The 21,605-nt window shown below is 47.0% G+C and overlaps 1 protein-coding gene across 1 annotated transcript in view; it reads right to left on the bottom strand.

Annotated features, from left to right (window-relative positions):
• The window catches only part of IGF1R (insulin like growth factor 1 receptor), a 166,440-nt gene extending 148,242 nt beyond the window's left edge, over window positions 1-18,198 (bottom strand). The window contains exon 1 of the mRNA XM_056865839.1: window positions 18,076-18,198. Within this exon, the coding sequence (XP_056721817.1) occupies window positions 18,076-18,163 (88 nt within the window). The 5' untranslated portion in view covers window positions 18,164-18,198. The remainder of the gene's footprint in view (window positions 1-18,075) is intronic.
• Between the last annotated feature and the right edge of the window lie 3,407 nt (window positions 18,199-21,605).

Genomic DNA, 21,605 nt, shown 5'->3' with positions numbered 1-21,605 from the left:
TCTTGCTTGAATAAACCGTGCTGATCCATCCAGTGAACTAGTAGGGTTAGGAATTTCAGAAATTCAAAGCATTTTTCATTCCCCCCCCAAACCAAAGTGAGCTTTAGGGTAGAGTCTTACATTAACTCCTTACACTATGGAGCCAGCGTGGCATAGTGGATAAGAGCGGCGGGACTCTAATCTGGAGAACCGGATTCGATTCCCCACTCCTCCACGTGAAGCCTGCTGGGTGACAGGATCACTATAGGATCACTCCTCCACGTGAAGCCTGCTGGGTGACAGGATCACTATAGTGAAACAGGCTCCACTGTAGAGTCAGAAGCAAGAAGGGTCTTAGAAGTTCTCCACTGATGCAGACTTCATTTATACCTCGCCTTTCTCCCCAATGGGGACCCCAAAGCGACTGACATCCTTTCGCCTCACAGGCTGAGGGCGCGCGGCTGGCCCTAAGTCACTCGGAAAACTTCCATGGCAGAGGGGGGATTTGAATCTGGGTCTCCCAGATCCTAGTCTGACACTCTAACCACTATACCACACTGGCTCTCAAAAATCTTAAGAACATAAGAAAGGCCATGATGGATCAGACCAAGGCCCATCAAGTCCAGCAGTCTGTTCACCCAGTGGCCAGCCAGGTGCCTCTAGGAAGCCCCCAAACAAGACGACCGCAGCAGCATTATCCTGCCTGTGTTCTGCAGCACCTCATATAATAGGCACGCGCCTCTGATCCTGGAGAGAATAGGTATGCATCACGACCAGTATCCATTTTGACTAATAGCCATGAATACCTCTCTCCTCCATGAACACGTCCACTCCCCTCTTCAAGCCTTCCAAGTTGGAAGCCATCGCCACATCCTGGGGCAGGGAGTTCCACCATTCAACTACGTTGTGTGAAGAAATACTTCATTTGTTTCGAATCTCTCACCCTCCAGCTTCAGCAGACGACCCGGCATTCTAGTATTATGAAAAGCTTTACTCTCTCCATACCATGCATCCTTTTATAGACCTCTGTCATGTCTCCCCTTAACCACCTTCTGTCCAAGCTGAACAACCCTAAGCATTGTAACTGAGCCTCAAAGGGCAGTTGCTCTAGTCCCCAACCATTTTGATTGCTCTTTTATGCACCTTCCCAAGCTCTGTAGTATCCTTTTTAGGTGTCTTCACAGCAAACATTTTGACCTTGGTCTTTAAAAGCATTTCACCCATTCCAGAAGCCTGAAATGTTTCATACTGTGGTGTTTTTTTTAATCTTCAGCGACCCCCAAACATTTTACTGCAAACACTGAAAGAGTCCTTGGAGAAAAAAACAACAACCTATGTTTGGTTCCCACAACCTGCTCTCCAAGTCTTCACATCTCTACAAAACAGAATTTCCTGCATCACCGTTCACCCTCTATAAAGCGCGCAAATTAGGGAATCCTGAACTTCCTCATTCACTCCTAAAAAGGTTGATATTTTAATATTACATCAGCAATTCCCGGGGGGGGAGGCACCCAACCACGTGCTTCCTGGTGGCCGAAGGTTCGCTTCCAACTGCAGAATAAAATGCAATGCGTCTTGAATGGGCAGGGGGAAAACGGGAAGTTCTGGGATACATAATAGTAACGTTAATCATAAATGTTCCTTAGGGTTGAGTTTCGACCAAGGATATTCTCCAGTTTGCTGTGATTTAGCTACAGGCACCGGCCTGATCAATAATGGGACAGGGAAATGGCAAATCACCCCAAGTAAGCCCTTGAATGTTTCAAGACTGCTGAACAGACCGCCGTTCTGAACATCCGCTTGGCAAGAATCTCTAAAAACTATAAAAAGAAACAAAGGGGATTCCACTGAAATCAGCACCCAAAAAAGCTTTTAAGTATCGGCGGTACTCAAAGCTTATCCACCCGTACACCATCTTCCCCGCTGGCTCGTTGGGATTACGAAACGCACTTCTGCCACGCTGCAAACTATTCCACCTCCCAAGTGGGTTCTTGTTTTGCAACACTACGCATTACCCGGCTTCTCTCCTCGTCAAGACTGGAAAGGAAGGGCAACCGAATCAGACAGCTGGAAGGGAAGGCCGCCTGGCCATTTTACTGCAGGCTCCCCGGCGAGAGCCTCCCCACTTCTCGGAGGGCCTGCTGATCGACTCGCGTGGCCGAACTCGCAGGCTGGGCCAAGCGATTCCACCACGCTGGCCTTGGCGCACAATGGCACAGGCACCTAACGGCTTCGCCGTGCAACCAGCTAACTGACGCCATGCACCTATTTGGGAGCCAGCGTGGTGTAGTGGTTAAGAGCGGGTGTTTGGAGCGGTGGACTCTGATCTGGAGGCCCAGGTTTGAATCCCCACTCCTCCACATGAGCGGTGGAGGCTAATCTGGTGAACTGGGTTGGTTTCCCCACTTCTACACATGAACCCAGCTGGGTGACCTTGGGCTAGTCACAGCTCTCTCAGCCCCACCTACCTCACAGGGTGTCTGTTGTGGGGAGGGAATGGTATGCAAAAGATTCTGCCCTCCAAAGCTGCCATTTCCCTATCTCAATAGACTGGAGATCAATAGTAATTCTGGGCATCGCCTGGAGGCTGGTAACACGTGTTTTAGATATGGGTGTACCAGGCCAAGAAGGGCTTTAAAGGTGACCCAGCACTGAAGCCAAAACCACGGTGAACCAACTAAACAACAGCATGGTTTGTCAAAGTGGCTACCGCTAGAAGAGGAGTTGGTTTTTATATGCCGACTTTCAAATTGGCTTACAATCACCTTCCCTTCCCCTCCCAACAGACACCCTGTGAGGTGGGTGGGGCTGAGAGAGTGTGACTAGCCCAAGGTCACCCAGCTGGCTTCATGTGGAAGAGTAGGGAAACCAACCCGGTTCACCAGATTAGCCTCTGCCACTCATGTGGAGGAGTGGGGAATCAAACCCGGTTCTCCAGATCAGACTCCACCGCTCCAAACCACCGCTCTTAACCACTACACCAGCGCTAGCCTCCAACCTGCTAGGCATCCTAGGCATTTACTCTTGAAGGTAGAGGGGTGGTAAATAAATCATTAAAATGTGGGGTTGGTTTCTTGGACGCTCTTCAATAGCTGCGCCACTTGCTGTTCTCACAACTGACGCCCAACCCAGTTAATCCGTACGAGATACAACTTTGAGAACAAGACTGGCCTCCGTTAATAGGACACCACGTTTCCGCGCAGAGGCCCCCACTGGTGCTACAACCGAGGCCCACTGATGTCATCACCTTTGAAGTCCTGAGTGCGGACCCCGCCCAGGATTCCCCCTCCCACCTGTTGCCTATGCCTATGGCAAGTTCCAACAGCTTCCTTGACACTGTTTTCCAAACACACTAGAGAATCACAGCCCGGGCTATTTTGGAACAGAAAGTCCTCGATGCTGGCGACACAGCGCACTTATTGAGCACGACAAGGCCCAAGAAACGTGCAAAACAGGTTCTTTTGTTTGTTTGCTGCATTTACACCCTGCCAACATGGAGTGATGGTTAAGAGCAGTGGTTTGGAGCGGTGGACTCTAATCTGGTGGACCAGGTTTGATTTCTCCACTCCTACACACGAAGCCAGCTGGGTGACCTCGGGCTAGTCACAGCTCTCTTAGAGCTCTCTCGGCCCCACCTACCTCACAGGGTGTCTGTTGTGGGGAGGGGAAGGGAAGGTGATTGTAAGCCGGTTTGATCGTTCCTTAAGTGGTAGAGAAAGTCGGCATATAAAAACCAAACCTGCCTCCTCTTTTCTCCACAACAGGGACCCAAAGCCGCTTCTGTGGTTTCCCTCCTTTTGTTTCATCCTCACGACGATCCTGTGAGGTTGGTGTGTCGACGGCCTGAGGTCATCCAGGGCAGAGGAGGGATTTGAACCTGGGTCTCCCAGATCCTGATCTGACACTCAGACCACTGCACTACACTGACAAAAGCATGCTGGCAGAAGAGACCACCGGACACAAAGTACAGATCTCTGGTCTGACACAATGATCCCTGCCACGGTAACCACTTGCTTTTCTCTTCCCCGAATACAAAAAACTAATCCTGGGTTACCTCTGCTTCATCGGCAGCAGAGTGCTTATTCAGAAACCGCCACCACAGGAATCATAGAATCATAGCGTTGGAAGGGACCACCAGGGTCATCAAGTCCAACCCCCGGCACAATGCAGGAAACTCACAACTACCTCCCCCCGACACCTAGTGACCAGAAGATGGCCAAGATGCCCTTGCTCTCATCATCTGCCTCAGGTCACAGAATCAGCATTGCTGACAGATGGCCATCTAACCTCTTCTTAAAAACCTCCAGGGAAGGAGAGCTTACCACCTCCCAAGGAAGCCTGTTCCACTGAGGAACCACTCTAACTGTTAGAAAATTCTTCCTAATGTCTAGACAGACACTCTTTTGATTTAATTTCAACCCGTTGGTTCTAGTCCAACCTTCTTGGGCAACAGAAAACAACTCGGCACCATCCTCAATATGACAGCCCCTCAAGTACTTGAACATGGTTATCATATCCCCTCTCAGTCTTCTCCTCTTCAGGCTAAACATACCCAGCTCCTTCAACCTTTCCTCGTAGGACTTGGTCTCCAGACCCCTCACCATCTTTGTTGCCCTCCTCTGGACACGTTCCAGCTTGTCTACATCTTTCTTAAATTGTGGTGTCCAAAACTGAACACAGTACTCTAGTTGAGGTCTAACCAGAGCCGAATAAAGCGATACCATCACTTCGCGTGATCTGGACACTATACTTCTGTTGATGCAGCCCAAGACTGCATTTGCCTTTTTAGCCACCGCATCACACTGCTGACTCATGTTCAGTGTTTGGTCTACTAAGACCCCAAGATCCTTTTCACACACACTACTGCTCAGACAAGTCTCCCCCATCCTATAATTATGCATTTGATTTTTCCTACCTAAATGCAGAACTTTACATTTGTCTTTGTTGAAGTGCATTTTATTAGTTCTAGCCCACTTCTCCAGCCTGTCAAGATCATCCTGCATCTTGGCTCTGTCGTCTACCGTATTTGCTACCCCTCCCAATTTAGTATCATCTGCAAATTTAATAAGCATCCCCTCTATTCCTTCATCCAAATCATTTATAAAGATGTTGAACAACACAGGGCCCAGCACAGATCCCTGAGGAACTCCACTAGCCACTTCTCTCCAAGTGGATGAGGAACCATTAACTAGCACTCTTTGGGTACGATCTGTACGATGCTTGGCTTGGAACTTCCTAGCATTTTAGGATCAGACCCATCTGGCATGGTGGCCATGGTCTGATTGGACCTCCCCTATTTTGATGTGGCACCCACTACCCGCTCTCAAAACTCCAGAAGTGCCCAGAGGTTGGAAGACCCCCTGCCTCTAACACAACCCTTCCACCTCACTTAAAATATAATCACTCCACACAAGCTTGTCAGTTGTGGATGAAAATTTCTTTTTACACTTAGAACCATCACAGCACACGTCACACAATAGCAAACATGGGCTTGACACAGAAAGTATATTCTGAAAGTATCAATTCTATCCAACACAGCACATGATACACAATAACAAACCTGGGCTTAACTCTGAAAGTATCAGTTCTATCCAACAGAGCACACGGTACACAATAACAAACCTGGGCTTGACATAGGAAGTATAAGCTGAAAGTAGCAATTCTACCCAACACAGCGCATGGTACACAATAACAAACCTGGGCTTGACACAGGAAGTATACTCTGAAAGTATCGGTTCTATCCAACACAGCACATGGTACACAATAACAAACTTGGGCTTGGGCTTGACACAGAAGGTATACTGTGAAAGTATCAATTCTATCGAACACAGCACACAATAACAAACCTGGGCTTGACACAAAGTATACTCTGAAAGTATCAATTCTATCCAACACAGCACACTGTACACAATAACAAACCTGGGCTTGACATAGGAAATATAAGCTGAAAGTATCAATTCTATCCAACACAGCACATGGTACACAATAACAAACCTGGGCTTGACACAGGAAGTATATGCTGAAAGTATCGGTTCTATCCAACACAGCACATGGTACACAATAACAAACTTGGGCTTGACACAGAAGGTATACTGTGAAAGTATCAATTCTATCGAACACAGCACACAATAACAAACCTGGGCTTGACACAAAGTATACTCTGAAAGTATCAATTCTATCCAACACAGCACACTGTACACAATAACAAACCTGGGCTTGACATAGGAAATATAAGCTGAAAGTATCAATTCTATCCAACACAGCACATGGTACACAATAACAAACCTGGGCTTGACACAGGAAGTATATGCTGAAAGTATCAGTTCTATCCAACACAGCACATGGTACACATTAACAAGCTTGGGCTTGACTCAGAAGGTATACTCTAAAAGTATCAATTCTATCCAACACAGCACACAATAACAAACCTGGGCTTGACATAGAAAGAATTGATACTTTCAGAGTATACTATCCAACACAGCACATGGTACACAATAACAAACCTGGGCTTGACACAGGAAGTATATGCTGAAAGTATCAATTCTATCGAACATAGCACACAATAACAAACCTGGGCTTGACATAGAAAGTATACTCTGAAAGTATCAGTTCTATTCAACACAGCACACGGTACATAACAAACCTGGGCTTGACTCTGAAAGTATCAGTTCTAACCAACACAAATTACACAATAACGAACCTAGGCTTGACTCTGAAAGTATCAATTCTACCCAGCTTCTGTATAATATAGATGTATAAACAAAACTACTCATTTGTCAAATTCTTCCTTTACTTTTGTTATGTGTATACCATGGTTTCGGAGAGTGTCGGCAAATGGTATATACAGGCCTTCAGTGATAATTCACAAACTGGAGAAGAAAGCAAGTTTGGGCATTTCTTTTGCCTCTATGCACCAGTGTTTTCAAAAATCTTCCATATGCGGACGACAGTTTGGACCCACAACCCAGTTGCTAGTTTCAGTTGGGTAGCCCAGGATCACTTTAAAGACCAAGAAAATTTTCGAGGGTGTAAGATATCGTGGGTCAAAGCTCACTTCATCAGATACAAAAGATCTATCTGTACCTGACAAAGTGAGCTGTGACTCACGAAAGATTACACCCTGGAAAACTTGCTTTGCATGCAGAAAGTCCCAGGTTCAATCCCTGGCATCTCCAGTTAAAGGGACCATGCAAGGAGGTGATGTGAAAGCCCTCTGCCTGAGACCCTGGAGAGCAGCTGCCGGTCTGAGTAGGCAATACAGACTATGATGGACCAAGGGTCTGATTCAGTATAAGGCAGCTTCATGTGTGTACCTCATGAGGTGTCTGTTGTGGTGAGGGGAAAAGAAGGCAACTGTAAGCCGCTTTGAGACTCCTTAAGGTAGTGAAAAGCGGGATATAAAAACCAACTCTTCTTCTCTGGGGCGATTCAAAGGGAACGCGTGAGCCTTCCCTCGCTGTATCTAGGAAGCTTAGCAAACTAGATTGTCACCACTTTGAATTTTGTTTTAATAGCTGGATTGTTCAAATAATGAAGATAGGGAGAAGCCAAGGAGGTCAACGCTCTGTTTGCGGAGGCCCCAGCGGCAATCCCAAAGCAACAGGCATTCCCGTGCATCTGGAACCAACACCCTCACGCTCCGCGCCACACATGCGCCACACTGTAGTCCCTTTCCAAGACGATGACAACAACAACAACGTCCTTTCAAGAAAGAAAACTCGAACAACACAGCAGATGTAGAGAAAGGCCGGCCGCCTGGGCCTCTGCTCGCACTTCTATGTCAACAGACCTATCGCTTACAGCGCGCAACGGCATCAATAAGAGGTCTGTACACGATAACATTCCCTCCCGGCCGCTTCACGTAATATTTTTTTATGCAACTCGTTGGCATCGCGAGGAAGGGTGAAGTCACTGCATTCAGCTAGACTCGTCCAAAAAGGGAAGGAGGCGTGCAACTTATAAAGCATTAGCTAGATTTAACTCCTGCGCCTCCAGAGAGGGAACGAAGATGACCTTACTTCTAGACTCATGTGCTTGGAAAACAGGCTCCAACTGAATTTGGCAGGGTTTTAAGAACATAAGAAAAGCCCTGCTGGATCAGACCCAGGCCCATCAAGTCCAGCAGTCTGTTCACACAGTGGCCAACCAGGTGCTTCTAGGAAGCCCACAAACAAGACGACTGCAGCAGCATTATCCTGCCTGTGATCCACAGCACCTAATACAACAGACATGCTCCTCTGATCTTGGAGATAATAGGTATGCCTCATGACTAGTATTCATTGTGACTTAGTAGCCATGGATAGCCCTCTCCTCCATGAACACGTCCACTCTCCTCTTAAAGCCTTCCAAGTTGGCAGCCATCACCACATCCTGGGGCAGGGAGTTCCACAATTTAACTATGCACTGCATGAAGAAATACTTCCTTTTGTCTGTTTTGAATCTCTCACCCTCCAGCTTCAACAGATGACCCCGCATTCTAGTATTGCGAGGGAGAAAAGCTTATCCCTGTCTATCATATCTCCCCTTAACTGCCTTCTTAACCGCTAAAAAGCCCTAAGCGTTTTAACCACTTCTCATAGGACAGTTGCTCTAGTCCCCTCGTCATTTTGGTTGCCCTTTTCTGCACCTTCTCAAGCTCTGCTATATCCTTTTTTAGGTGTGACGACCTAAGGCTGCTCACAGTTACCACCTTAGCCCTGGCGTCTGCAGCCAAGGCTTCCTTTGGCAGAATGTGCCAAAGGAAAGGTAAAGACTAGGGCTGTGCAAAAAAATTTGGACCCAATTTTTTTCAGGAAGCCCGAAATAAGCCAAATACCCATACCAGTAAATGGGTATTTTGGCTTATTATTATTATTATTAGCTTTTTGCTAGATAAAACAGAGACAGACCTTGCAAAGGTGAATTTTCAAACCAAGACTAATCTCAATATAAAATACTGGGTTATACATTTTCTGAATTAGATCGGGGGAATACTTTAAGGCAACGTTCCTTGAATGCAACCACGCAATATTTGGCCACCTGAGGGGTAATTGGGGAATTGTCAACCAACAGAAACCTTTTTGTCCCATCACCCTCTCCTCCAGTGCCTATTTTCCCCGATTAGGGGTTGAGTATTTTGGCTTTATTTACAGGTTTCCTGGGGGGAAAAAAACCAAATTCAAGTCCATTGGAGTATATACAGAATTTTCTTTTGAGGAGCTCAGGGGGGCGTCTATCGAGGTAGAGTCATCAAATTTTCAGGGCAGCTGCAAGGGACTCTCCTTGCACGAACCCCGAAGTTTGGTAAAGTTTTGGACGGGGGTCCAATTTTACGGGCCCCCAAAGGGGTTGCCCCTTCCTCCATAGGAAAGCACTGTAAGCTTTACAATGCTTCCCTATGTAGAATGGGGGCGACCTCTTCGGGGGCCCATAAAATTGGACCCCGTGTCCCAAACTTTACCAAACTTCGGGCTTCGTGAAAGGAGAGTCCCTTGCAGCTGCCCTGAAAATTTGCTTGACTCTGCCTCGAAAAACGCCCCAAGAGATCATCAAAAAATAATTCCCATAGGGAAAAGCCTGGAAAAAGCCGAAGCTGGAAAAAGCCGAATACCTATCAGCTATCCGACTTAGGCTTGATTCCCAGTTTTAACTTTCTGCCAAAACTAAACCCGAAAGAGGCCAAAAAGGCCTTTTCCGGGTTTATTTTCGGTTCAGTAAACCCAACATGCACAGCCCTAGCAAAGACTCAGTTCTAAAATTCACGCCGCTGCAAGCGAAAGCCCGGCCCAATTCAGGAGACCCTTTCCAAGCGGACAGTTACCAGCCAGCCACTTATTATGGGTTGCCGGGTGCTTGACGCAGCTCCAGTTTTGCACCCTCAAACACCGGCGCTCTCTCGAGCCGCCGCGCCACGCCCAACGGGCTGCATTCGGCTCAGCGGCTCGCAAGTTGTAAAGGCTTGTCACGCGCGCCGTTGCTTCAGTCACAACATGCTGCTACATCAACGACAACATTTTGCTGTTTCGAAATGAAGAACAGAGGATCAGGAATGACGCACAGCTCCTTTTGATGTTGCCGCCTTTGCAGGTCAGCACTCGGTGGTGAGACGCGGCTTTTTTAACATTAAGTGTTAAAGGGGAATACTTGGCCCCGAGTCTGCTAGAAAACATCTGCTAGAAAACACAACCTCCCAAATTCTAGAAGGGGGGGCCGGGCACTCGGTGTATCTCTCCTGAAGTCCTTTAATTGGTTTTCGGTCTTCTCACTGACGACAGTTAAGTTCTACTCCATGTTTACAACACAACGCTCGCTCAACTTCGTGTTTGCAGGGTCAACTCTCAGCACAGTTTTGAAACAGAAGACGCTGTGCTTATCTACGGACAGACGGCGCTGAAAACGAATCCCGTTTGAGAGCCGCGATAGCATCTAGTTCTCCATGGCGTGTTCCTCTCTCCGCTCGTCCAAGAAGCTCAGAGAAGTAGACTCGACTCTCGATTCCTTCTTTTCGTTCTAGCAACCCTTCGGGGGGGTTACTTCACACACAGTGGTAGACGTAAAGTAGACCTTTTGAACGCAGATCTTAGCTGAATCGGGAATAGTCCTCAACTAGCTGTGCGTCCGGGCGGGGATCCAGATTTGGGAGACCCGGGTTCGAATCCCCACTCTGCCGCGGAAGCCCATTGGGTGATCTGGGCCAGTCACACAGCCTTAGCCTAAACTACCGCACAGGGCCATGGTGAAGATAAAATGGAAAAGAGGTGGACATTGTAAGCCGTTTTAACAAAAGGCAGAGTGTAAATGACAGCCAGCGTGGTGTAGTGATTAGAATGCTGGACTAGGGTCGGGGGGAGCCAGGTTCGAATCCCTGCTCTGCCATGGAATCTTGCTGGGGGACCTCAAGCCAGCCGCATACTTTCAGCCCAACCTACCTCACAGAATTGTTGTGAGGATAAAATGGAGAAGGGAATGATGCAAGCCACCTTAGTCGCCGCTGGGGAGAAAAGTGGGGGAAGGAGGAGGAGGAGAAGGGTTGGTGTTTATATTCCGCTTTTTCTCTACCTTTAAGGAGTCTCAAAGCGGCTCACAATCGCCTTCGCTTCCCCTCCCCGCAACAGGCACCTTGTGAGGTAGGTGGGGCTGAGAGAGTCTGGAGAGAACTGTGACTGGCCCAAGGTCCCCCAGCAGGCTGCACGTGGAGAAGTGGGGAATCGAACCCGGCCCTCCAGATTAGAGTCTGTCACTCATGTGGAGGAGTGGGGAATCAAACCCGGTTCTCCTGATTTTAGAGTTCGCCGCTCCTAACCACTACATCATGCTGGTGTGGTGGTCCAATAAATACAGAGAAATAAAATAAAGACCGTTTTGGAAAAAAATATTCTTTGCATGGGTGCATAAATACACTTGAAGGAAAACAAGAACTTTTGTTCTGTCCTTGTCTCCGCTTCTGTGGCTGGGGGGGCGGGCGGTGCAGCACTGGCAAAAGGAAGACTTCACCTACACACACACCCCAAACGGGGAAAAACACAGCGTGCAAATGCATCAAAGTGAACAGCTCACACACGAACTACAGTTCAGAGGCGGCAAGAGATGCATTAAAGGTGGAAATGCAACTGGAAAGCTGCCTTCCTGGCATGGTGATAAAGAGGTTCCAAAACCTGGCGCAAACATGCTTAAACCCGCATTTCCCCCCTTTCACACCGGACAGCTCAAAACGCTTTTACATGAAGTCTGTTTGAATCCTACTGAACTCAGCGGGGCTTCCCGCTGCCGACAAGAACTCTGCCGCTCGATAAGACGACAAAACGCTTGCAAAACTCGGTTTCTGCAGAAATCTTTTTTTTCTTCCTAAGCAAGATTACCTCAAAACCCAAAACCGCAAGAATGTGTGTTTCCCCCCCCCCCACAAGCGGGCTGCAATAGTACTGTTCTTTTCAGGAAGTGTCTTAATATGGTGAAATAGGGAAGGGCAGGAGGGTTTTGAATATCCAAGGACCTGGTGATGAAATCCCTTTTTCTTTTTAAGGTACGGAGGAAGCCGAGGCAAGCCAGCCCGTTTCCGCCCTCCGCTTACCAAATTCCCTACAACTGTGTGTCTTAACTTTACATCGGTGTTGCTAAACCCCTTACGGCCTATCGATATTCACTCGCGATTAAGTAAGGAAACAATGAAAGCACCGTTCCCCACACCCCAAAGAGGAACTGAGCCAGTTAAAAAAAGAAGAAATAGGATACAACTTTCGCAGCGTTCAAACTTTCAGAACGGATCTCCGGATTTGGGAACGGGGCAGCACGAATCAAACTTGTTTGCCTGAACTTTAGCTATGGTTGAGCGAACAACCATGTTTGACCTCTAGCACGAGACCTGGAAACAAGTCATTTCGAGAGTAGGTGGCTCCAAGTAGCAGGTTTAGGACCAGTGGCTTTTTCAACCCGACCAAAACCCTAAACCCTGCCATCTGGGAAAACCTGGGACGCACTGCACGACTCCTGTATAAAAACCCAACTTGCCGCAGCGTAACAAGACTGACTTCACGCCAAGTCCCAAAGTTATAACCAGAAAGCCTTGATCATCGACTCTAAATATGGGACGCTGCAGGAACAGGGCTTCCACGATGCCGAGGGTCAGGATTGCTTCCTTCCCAATGTCAATTTCGAATCCATCTATTTCCATCTGCTCCACAGGACAGAAAGGGAATCTCAACCAGGGCAGCGCACAGCGTCTCGTGCAAAAAGCATTTCCTGACCACCGGACTCACCATCTAGCAAAGAAATACAGCTTCAACAGATGAACACACCAATCCTACACGTGTTCTGCTGATTCCAGGGCAACCGTGTAAACAGCTGCCCACCTGTGCCAAGGTGAGAATTTCCTGCGGACAACAAAGCTCTACAAAAATGCCCTCCTTTGCTCCATGTTTGGCCACAAGCGTTCAGAGGCATATATGGGCAAATGACTTTTTTGATGGCTTGCAACTTTGGCGAACTCCCTTCCAAACGGCGTTCCAGCAGAACTTCTCTTTCTAGGAGCAAAGCATCAACTGCTAAACCAAATCTGCTCAACTAGTCCTCCCACTCCAAACCCCCCCACACACACACACGTTCTTGCAAGCAAGCCCCTTTGTCTTCAACCTTACAAACCCAAGAAGGCAAGTCTACTTAGGGCCTGTTCCTCAACCATATTCAGATTTATTTATTAATTCAGCATATGCCAATAAAACTCTTGTATTGTTTGTTCAAGATTTAAAATCACCACAATTTATTAAAAACACACCTAATTAAAATTTCGGAGTAAATTATAATAAACTAAATTTGACCAATTATGATTAATCTAATTGCCATAACCCAACCGATGAGTTCCTCAACCAGAGGACCGGGATTTACGAGCCGCAGAAGTTTCGCAGCAAAGTTTCGACTCGGGCTGTCCCAGGCCTCCTATTATTGGGACGTCACGCACGGGCAGAAGCTTTCTAACCACCCAGCGCCACCCGTGGTCATGAAGCCTCCAAGAACAAATTGCTTCATAGCCATTAGAGTTCAGCAGCACCTCGGAGACCAATCCCCTCAAAAATCTTGCTGTTCTACGGCAGACCAATACGGATAACCCTCCGAAACTTCCTCAACAACAAATCGCTTACACAGACTCTCCTCCTCCGGCTCCCTAAAACTAGCCTCATGGATCCCATGCAAACCTAGAGCAAGGTTTCCCTCTCGTTTGTTGCGTTTCGGAACAACTACAAGATTTGGATCCTATCCGTTGAGCTTTCACTAGCCATACTAGCCCCTTGCAGGGCTACTGCGATGGGAGATAACTCGGCAAAGAATTATGCGGCACCTTAAGGGCGACAACGCTGAGAACCTAATTCCTGGAAAGTATGCCCTGCTGCGTAATATTAGCATTTACTCCTGAGTAGACCTGCTTAGGCCCACTCCCTAAACCTGTCAAGACTTTCAGGTGCTGGAAGACTCCCCCTCATGAGAGCAGAAATGGAAAATGCTAGAAAACGCCTTTCTTCGTTCCTCACTTTTTTTAACCCGTTACCCTTCTCTCGTTCTGTTAAGCTTCTATGCAGTTGTTCCTGCTCTTCTTATCAGGTTTCTTTTATTTGTAGTCCGCCTTTCCCACCGAGACTCAAGGAGCATTTCTGCCCAGTAGAAGTCAACAAAATCAATGAACAGGATGAAAAACCTAATAAACAATCACGCCTGCTATCACCATTTGCTTGCTTTTGACATTTACATGGCCACTGTGTGCCTATTTCACTCTTCTCCACTTAAGGATAGACGGAATCACATTCTAGCTGTATCTGAAGAAGGGTGCTGTGGCTCACAAAAGCTCACACCCTGCCAGAAATTTTGCTAGTCTTCAAGGTGCCACTGGACTCTTGCTCTTTTCTACTGCTATTGACAGACTAACATGGCGACCCATCGTGAACTAATAAACCATGGGATGGGACTAGGATTCCAGAAGTCCAAGATAATCCTAACAACATAATGATTTCTGCCACCTTTTCTGCTCACGGTACCGCAATAGTTCACAACAGCCACATCTGAATTAAGCCAAAGAACACGTGGACTGAACTAGCCAGGGGAACCAAACCGCTCGCAAGAACAACGAGGTCGCTAGAACCAACCCAGGAGCCACATTTTTTTTTTGTTTTCCCCAGACCCTTTTTTTATTGACGACTGCCAAATCACTATTCCAGCCCCCTCCGTCACCGAGGCGTCTCGCTGGCAGGTTAATTCTTTTACTAGTGAAACCATTTTGCACTTGAGTGCCTCAATTACGCAAGACGGTCTCTCGGGCTAACCATATTTTATCAGCAAGCCCATTAAGAGATACTGATGTTGATACTAAACACAGCAGACACTTACAACTTACAAGGGTGTTTAAAAAAGTCAAAACTAGGCATCCCGAGACAGAGATCTAACTGAATAAATGCACTCTATTAACCCAATGAGAAGACATCAAAGACAGCTTGTGATAGCTCCCCCCCATCCCAAGATTGACGGGGGGGGGTGCTGTTTTCATTTCAAACCAGCCTGTATTTTCAACAGCGTAAGGGATTGGAAAGGGAAGAGCAATACTCTCTAAGCAGGCACTTCCAAGACCAGAAGGGAATTCAGGTTCAGGGTCCACATGGAAAGCCATCTTCTTTTCAGGGAACTCTTCCGAAAAGCTTCCCACCCACAGGTCAAGCGGCAGGTAAGGTCTCCTAACATGCAATCGAAAACACTGCTTGATTAAATCCACCTTTTCTTTCCAGGTATTTCCGACACTGGATCCTTCCTTTCCGATTTTGTGTTTTAAATAACTATCGTGCCTGCCAATCACACCTTAAGAAACTTGAAAATCAAAGTATATTAAAAGAAATCAAGCTTCCTCCCACTTCAACACCCCCCCTCCAAATCTCAGTTGCAAACCCTGTGTATTCCTATTTAGGAATGCACGGCTTTTTATGACCGAAAATGGAAAAGCCCTTTAGACTATGATACATTCTATGTTTCAGAAAACCACACAAACAGAAAAATTAAAACTAAATGCTCCTTCGGCTACTAGGAGGAGGGGCAAAAATAGAAATGGGGAGAGATTCACTTCGGAGACCTTGAGAAAAATGAACAGCAGGAAAGATTAGTTTTTGTTTTTTAAATCCAAGAAGCACATTTTTCCCCCTAGACAGATCCCAAGCTTTGTTTTCTATCAGGCTTACAAATCCAAAACTCAGCCGAAGAACCCCTCTGCCTAGAACGATTCAACAGCCCAAAAGAAAGCCATTTTTACAGGGATCCAATTTTTTAAAAATCCTCACTTGTTAAAGGCTGTAAACGCTACTCTTAAGGAAGCTGATTCAGGACAGAGAGTTAAAACAGGTCAGTAAAATGTAAGCTGTTCTAATACTGGGGGCGGGGCGGTAATCACACCTGGCCAAAAAAAGAAAACGTATTTTCATCTATTACACTCAGCCGTACCTCTCAAGCCATACACAAGAAGCACAGAACGTCTAAAATCTATCTTCTTTTTCCCCCACCCTCAGACCATGTTTTAGGGGAATCTTAAGCTTGTATAGAAAAATACAGGAGGTGGCAGGCTCTCCCTTACCCTGTACATTGTTTTCGTGCTGTTACTTTGGGAAGGAGGGTGTTAGTTCACCTTCCAAATCCACGTTTATTCCCAAAATTTCCCTCTCCTGCTCCTTAAAATAGAGACGCAGTCTCTGAATCTTGAAAGAAAAAGAAAAAACACCTAATCCTTGCCAGCAATCAACTCAGTCTTCAGAAAACCTTTCCACCCAACAACAACACCACCACCACCAGGATCTCCTTACAATAAAACACGGCCCAAACAAAGGAGATTCTTCTCCTACTTTGCAAGGGAATTTGTCTCCTGCCATTCTTTCTGGAAATTAAGAAGCAGCAGGAAGCTCTGATTTGAGTTTATTTTTCCTGCCCTAGTTGGGGTCTGTCCCCCCTTTTTTTTTTTTTAAGCATACGATTTTGCAGGATCCGCCACCACAGTAATGAAATGTTCTCTCTGGGCACCCAGGCATTAGGAGATAAACAGGACGCCAGCAGCACCCAGTTAAAATGGTGGCACCGAAGAGGGACGCCGAATCCACGCACCCAGCTCTCTTCTGACGGGGGGGAAAAGGTGGAATAAATCAATGGGGTGGAATAAATCAATGGGTAAGAGGGAAGAAACTCCCCCCTCCCAAAAAAAACACCCCCGATTAACAACAAATCAGGAAGGGCGGTGGGAGACTCAGAAGCCATTGCAAGCCGGAATGCATTTATTTATGCAGACACGTTTGGAGCGACCAGGCAAACCCCTTCCCCAAGTGTCCAGGTTCCTTTGCAAATCCAAGTGGGCGGGCGGAGAGCGGAGGAACCCCCTTTAGCACACTGAAATTAGGGGGGGGGAAACCCACAAGAACCAGGGCAGAAGCCGTGATGGGGGGGGAGGAGGGAGAAAAGGAAACAGCAAAAAAGCATCCAAACCCAGACATCTTTTGTCCACACGGTAGACTTTCAACCATTTGCAGCGTGGCGCGCACACAATGAGCCACGTTTTTTCTGTTTCTCCGCGAGGCAGAACTTACACACACACACACACACACGTTTTTAGACACAAAAGAAAAACAAATCCAGGCTGGAAAGGAGGAGGGGGGGAGACCTCGAGCATCCCTCCCAGAAGCTGTTTACACGTTATTCGTCTGCCAGGTCCCTTCTAGTGGCCTCAAATCATTTTCAGGCTAACCTTCCCAAAACATCCATAAATCCACGTTTCTTCCCCCCAACCTTTAAGCCTGCATCCATGGCGCATTCCTGCAAGATCAAAGCCAGACAGCCCTTTTATTTGGGGGGGGAGAGAGGGGAGAGAAATCAAAATAAGTGTATTTTTCCACGGTTTCCTCTCCCACGCTGCCAATGGCGATTGAAACGACCCCGGCCTTTTCCGATGTTTACTACGCAGTATGGAGAGGTCCTTCCCTAACTGGGGGGGGGGGGGGAAACGCACGTCAAAAAGCCAAACGCATTAAAGTCTGGGAAGGGATCCTGAAATGGATGCAAAGAGAGATGTTTTGAAAGCAGCCCTTCCCAATTAAAAGAAGGAAAAAACAACAGAAAAATTGGAAATCAGCCCTGCCTCAACATCAAGGCCCTTTAAAACATATAGAGAAATAAGGCACACACAAAAAAAGAGAATCTGAACCCAGAATATTTCCAAGCGCTCTGTCCCACGACCCTCGCAGTCCTTGCAAGGGAACCCACCCAACCTGGGGGAGCACCCACAACTCCCATTAAATCCTTGCAAGGGAACCCACCCAACCTGGGGGAGCCCCCACAACTCCCATTAAATCCTTGCAAGGGAACCCACCCAACCTGGGGGAGCACCCACAGCTCCCATTAAATCCTTGCAAGGGAACCCACCCAACCTGGGGGAGCACCCACAGCTCCCATTAAATCCTTGCAAGGGAACCCACCCAACCTGGGGGAGCACCCACAGCTCCCATTAAATCCTTGCAAGGGAACCCACCCAACCTGGGGGAGCCCCCACAGCTCCCATTAAATGCAAAGGAAGCCACACACCCGCCCCCCAAAAACAAACCCCACAATACTCACTCCTTCCATTTGCTGGCCATAAACAGGTCGCGGCTAAAACCATCAGAAGTCCCCCAGATAAGGACCCTCCGGGAACGCCAGCCTTCATTCCTCTTTCTTTTGGTGAAATCTGGCCCAAAATTGCCTTTTTTTAGGTGTGTTTCAGCCACAACAACAAAAAAAGAAACACACAAGAGCAGCAGCAACAAAATAAATAAATCCGGGAAAAGTCCTCCAAGCTTCTTCCCCCCTCCCCAGAGGAGGGAAAAAAAAAAGGGCAACAATTGCAGGGAGGGGAAATGAGAGCGGGCCCCCTCCCCAAAAATAACTAGGTCTCCCAAAGCAAGGGGGGCGATTCTCTGGGAGGAAGTTGATTTTGATTGCAATTGTCCCCTGCCTCCCCCTCTGGAGGCGCCCAAGGGGGAGGGGGCGCCGGAGCCTTGTTTTGGCGCTTGCAAAACAGAACCGCTTCTCTTCTCTCCCCCCCCCTCTTTTTTGGGGGGTGGGTGGGAATCAGCCCCCTCCTCCCAGGAGGGCTACCCCAGGCCCTTCAGCGCGGCCGGCCCGCGGCACGTCGGAGCAAACAATCCGCATCTTCGGCCTCCATCTTTTCTTGCCGCCCCCCCTCCCCTTTCCCCTTTCCCTCCCCCTCCCCGACAAAAACACGGCGGCGGAGAGGCGTGGGGTCGAGCCTCCGATTGCAAGCCCCCGGAGGGGGGGAGGAGGAGCAGGCACCCTGGGGGGGCGTGCACGGGAAAAAAAATTTTTTGCAAAAAAATTAATGCAAAAAAAGACACCGTCCCCCCCTGGTTTCGTCTTGCTTGCGCGCAGGGGCGTCTCGGGGCGGAGGATCCCTCTCCCCGGCGTGCGCGGCGGCGGCGGCTCCGGCGCTGCCTTTGCAAAGGCGTCTTCCAGCCCTGGCCCGCCCGCCGGGAGAGATGCAAAACGCGGAATGCAAACGCAGAATGAATGGAGGGCCGGCCGGGAGGGCTCCTTCGCCCCCCCTTCCCAGGCTCCTGCCCAAACCGGGGGGGAGAGAGGGGAAAAAAACCAGAACCCCCCCCCTTCCTCCTCTCCAAGCTTCTCAGCCCTCCCGGCTCCTGGCTGCCCTCCCGGGGCGATGCCGCTGCTCCATTGCAAAGGCCGGATGGAGGAAGGGATCCGGTCCGGGCCGAGAGATCCTTTTTGCAAAAAAATAAAAATAAAAAAATCAAATCCTTCCGGAGGGGAGGAAATGTGTGCTCGACGGGGAGGGGGGTGTTCCTCCTTCTCCCCCCCTTCCTCGCGCGCCTTCACCACTCCGGGCTTGCAACACGGCGACGCCGAACCGTCTCGGGGATTGCAAGGCTGCGGGAGGCTGAAGGTCAGGAGCTCCGCTTGCAACGGGGGGGGGGCCCTTCCCCAAATGCAAGAGGCTGCTTGGCGAAGGAGGGCGAGAGAGGGGAGGGGGCGGCCGCGAAGGCGCTTTCCTTCCACCGCAGGAATCTCCCCCCCGCCTCCTCTTTGCTCCCCACCCCCCGGTTGCAGCAGCGGGGGCCGCCCCTTTGCACGGAGCCGCCGCCCCCCCCCCGCCGCAGCAGCAGCAGCAGCAGCAACAGCGCCCTCCCCGGGTGTTGCTTCTCCCCCGCCCCCCTTTGCTGTATTTATGAATCATTTTGGGGAGGGGGGGTTGGATTTGCATGGCGGGAGGGGGACGAGAGAGATAACTATGGCTAGCATCATAGACACTATTATATCCGCTTACTGCTAATAACATTGCTAGCATCATATAAACATTATTCTATCACGGTTTACTGCTAATAACTATTGCTGGTATATCCATCATATATACTATTATATCAGCTTACTGCTACTAATATTGCTAGCATCGTATACAGCACATGTACTATTATATCCGTTTACTGCTAATAACATTGCTAGCATCATATAAACATTATTCTATCACGGTTTACTGCTAATAACTATTGCTAGTATATGCATCATATATACTATTATATCAGCTTACTGCTACTAATATTGCTAGCATCGTATACAGCACATGTACTATTATATCCGTTTACTGCTAATAACATTGCTAGCATCATATAAACATTATTCTTTCACGGTTTACTGCTAATAACTATTGCTAGTATATACATCAGATATACTATTATATCAGCTTACTGCTACTAATATTGCTAGCATTATATACAGCACATGTACTATTATATCCGTTTACTGCTAATAACATTGCTAGCATCATATAAACATTCTATCACGGTTTACTGCTAATGACTACTGCTAGTATATACATCAGATATACTATTATTTCAGCTTACTGCTACTACCTAATATTGCTAGCATCGTATACGGCACATGTACTATTATGTCCGTTTACTGCTAATAATATTGCTAGCATCATATAAACATTATTCTATCACGGTTTACTGCTAATAACTACTGCTAGTATATACATCATATATACTATTATATCAGCTTACTGCTACTAATATTGCTAGCATCGTATACAGCACATGTACTATTATATCCGTTTACTGCTAATAACATTGCTAGCATCATATAAACATTATTCTATCACGGTTTACTGCTAATAACTATTGCTAGTATATGCATCATATACACTATTATATCAGCTTACTGCTACTAATATTGCTAGCATCGTATACAGCACATGTACTATTATATCCGTTTACTGCTAATAACATTGCTAGCATCATATAAACATTATTCTTTCACGGTTTACTGCTAATAACTATTGCTAGTATATACATCAGATATACTATTATATCAGCTTACTGCTACTAATATTGCTAGCATTATATACAGCACATGTACTATTATATCCGTTTACTGCTAATAACATTGCTAGCATCATATAAACATTCTATCACGGTTTACTGCTAATGACTACTGCTAGTATATACATCAGATATACTATTATTTCAGCTTACTGCTACTACCTAATATTGCTAGCATCGTATACGGCACATGTACTATTATGTCCGTTTACTGCTAATAATATTGCTAGCATCATATAAACATTATTCTATCACGGTTTACTGCTAATAACTACTGCTAGTATATACATCATATATACTATTATATCAGCTTACTGCTGCTAATATTGCTAGCATCGTATACAGCACATGTACTATTATATCCGTTTACTGCTAATAACATTGCTAGCATCATATAAACATTATTCTTTCACGGTTTACTACTAATAACTATTGCTAGTATATACATCATATATACTATTATATCAGCTTACTGCTACTAATATTGCTAGCATCATATACAGCACATGTACTATTATATCCGTTTACTGCTAATAACATTGCTAGCATCATATAAACATTCTTTCATGGTTTACTGCTAAAAACTATTGCTAGTATATACATCAGATATACTATTATATCAGCTTACTGCTACTAATATTGCTAGCATCATATAAGCATATTCTATCACGGTTTACTGCTAATAACTATTGCTAGTATATACATCATATATACTATTATATCAGCTTACTGCTACTGCTACTAATATTGCTA

This window comes from Euleptes europaea, chromosome 20 (genome assembly GCF_029931775.1).
Source record: "Euleptes europaea isolate rEulEur1 chromosome 20, rEulEur1.hap1, whole genome shotgun sequence".
Lineage (NCBI taxonomy): Eukaryota > Metazoa > Chordata > Lepidosauria > Squamata > Sphaerodactylidae > Euleptes > Euleptes europaea.
Note: the sequence above shows the minus strand (reverse complement) of the source record. Positions and strands in the feature narration are given on the sequence as shown.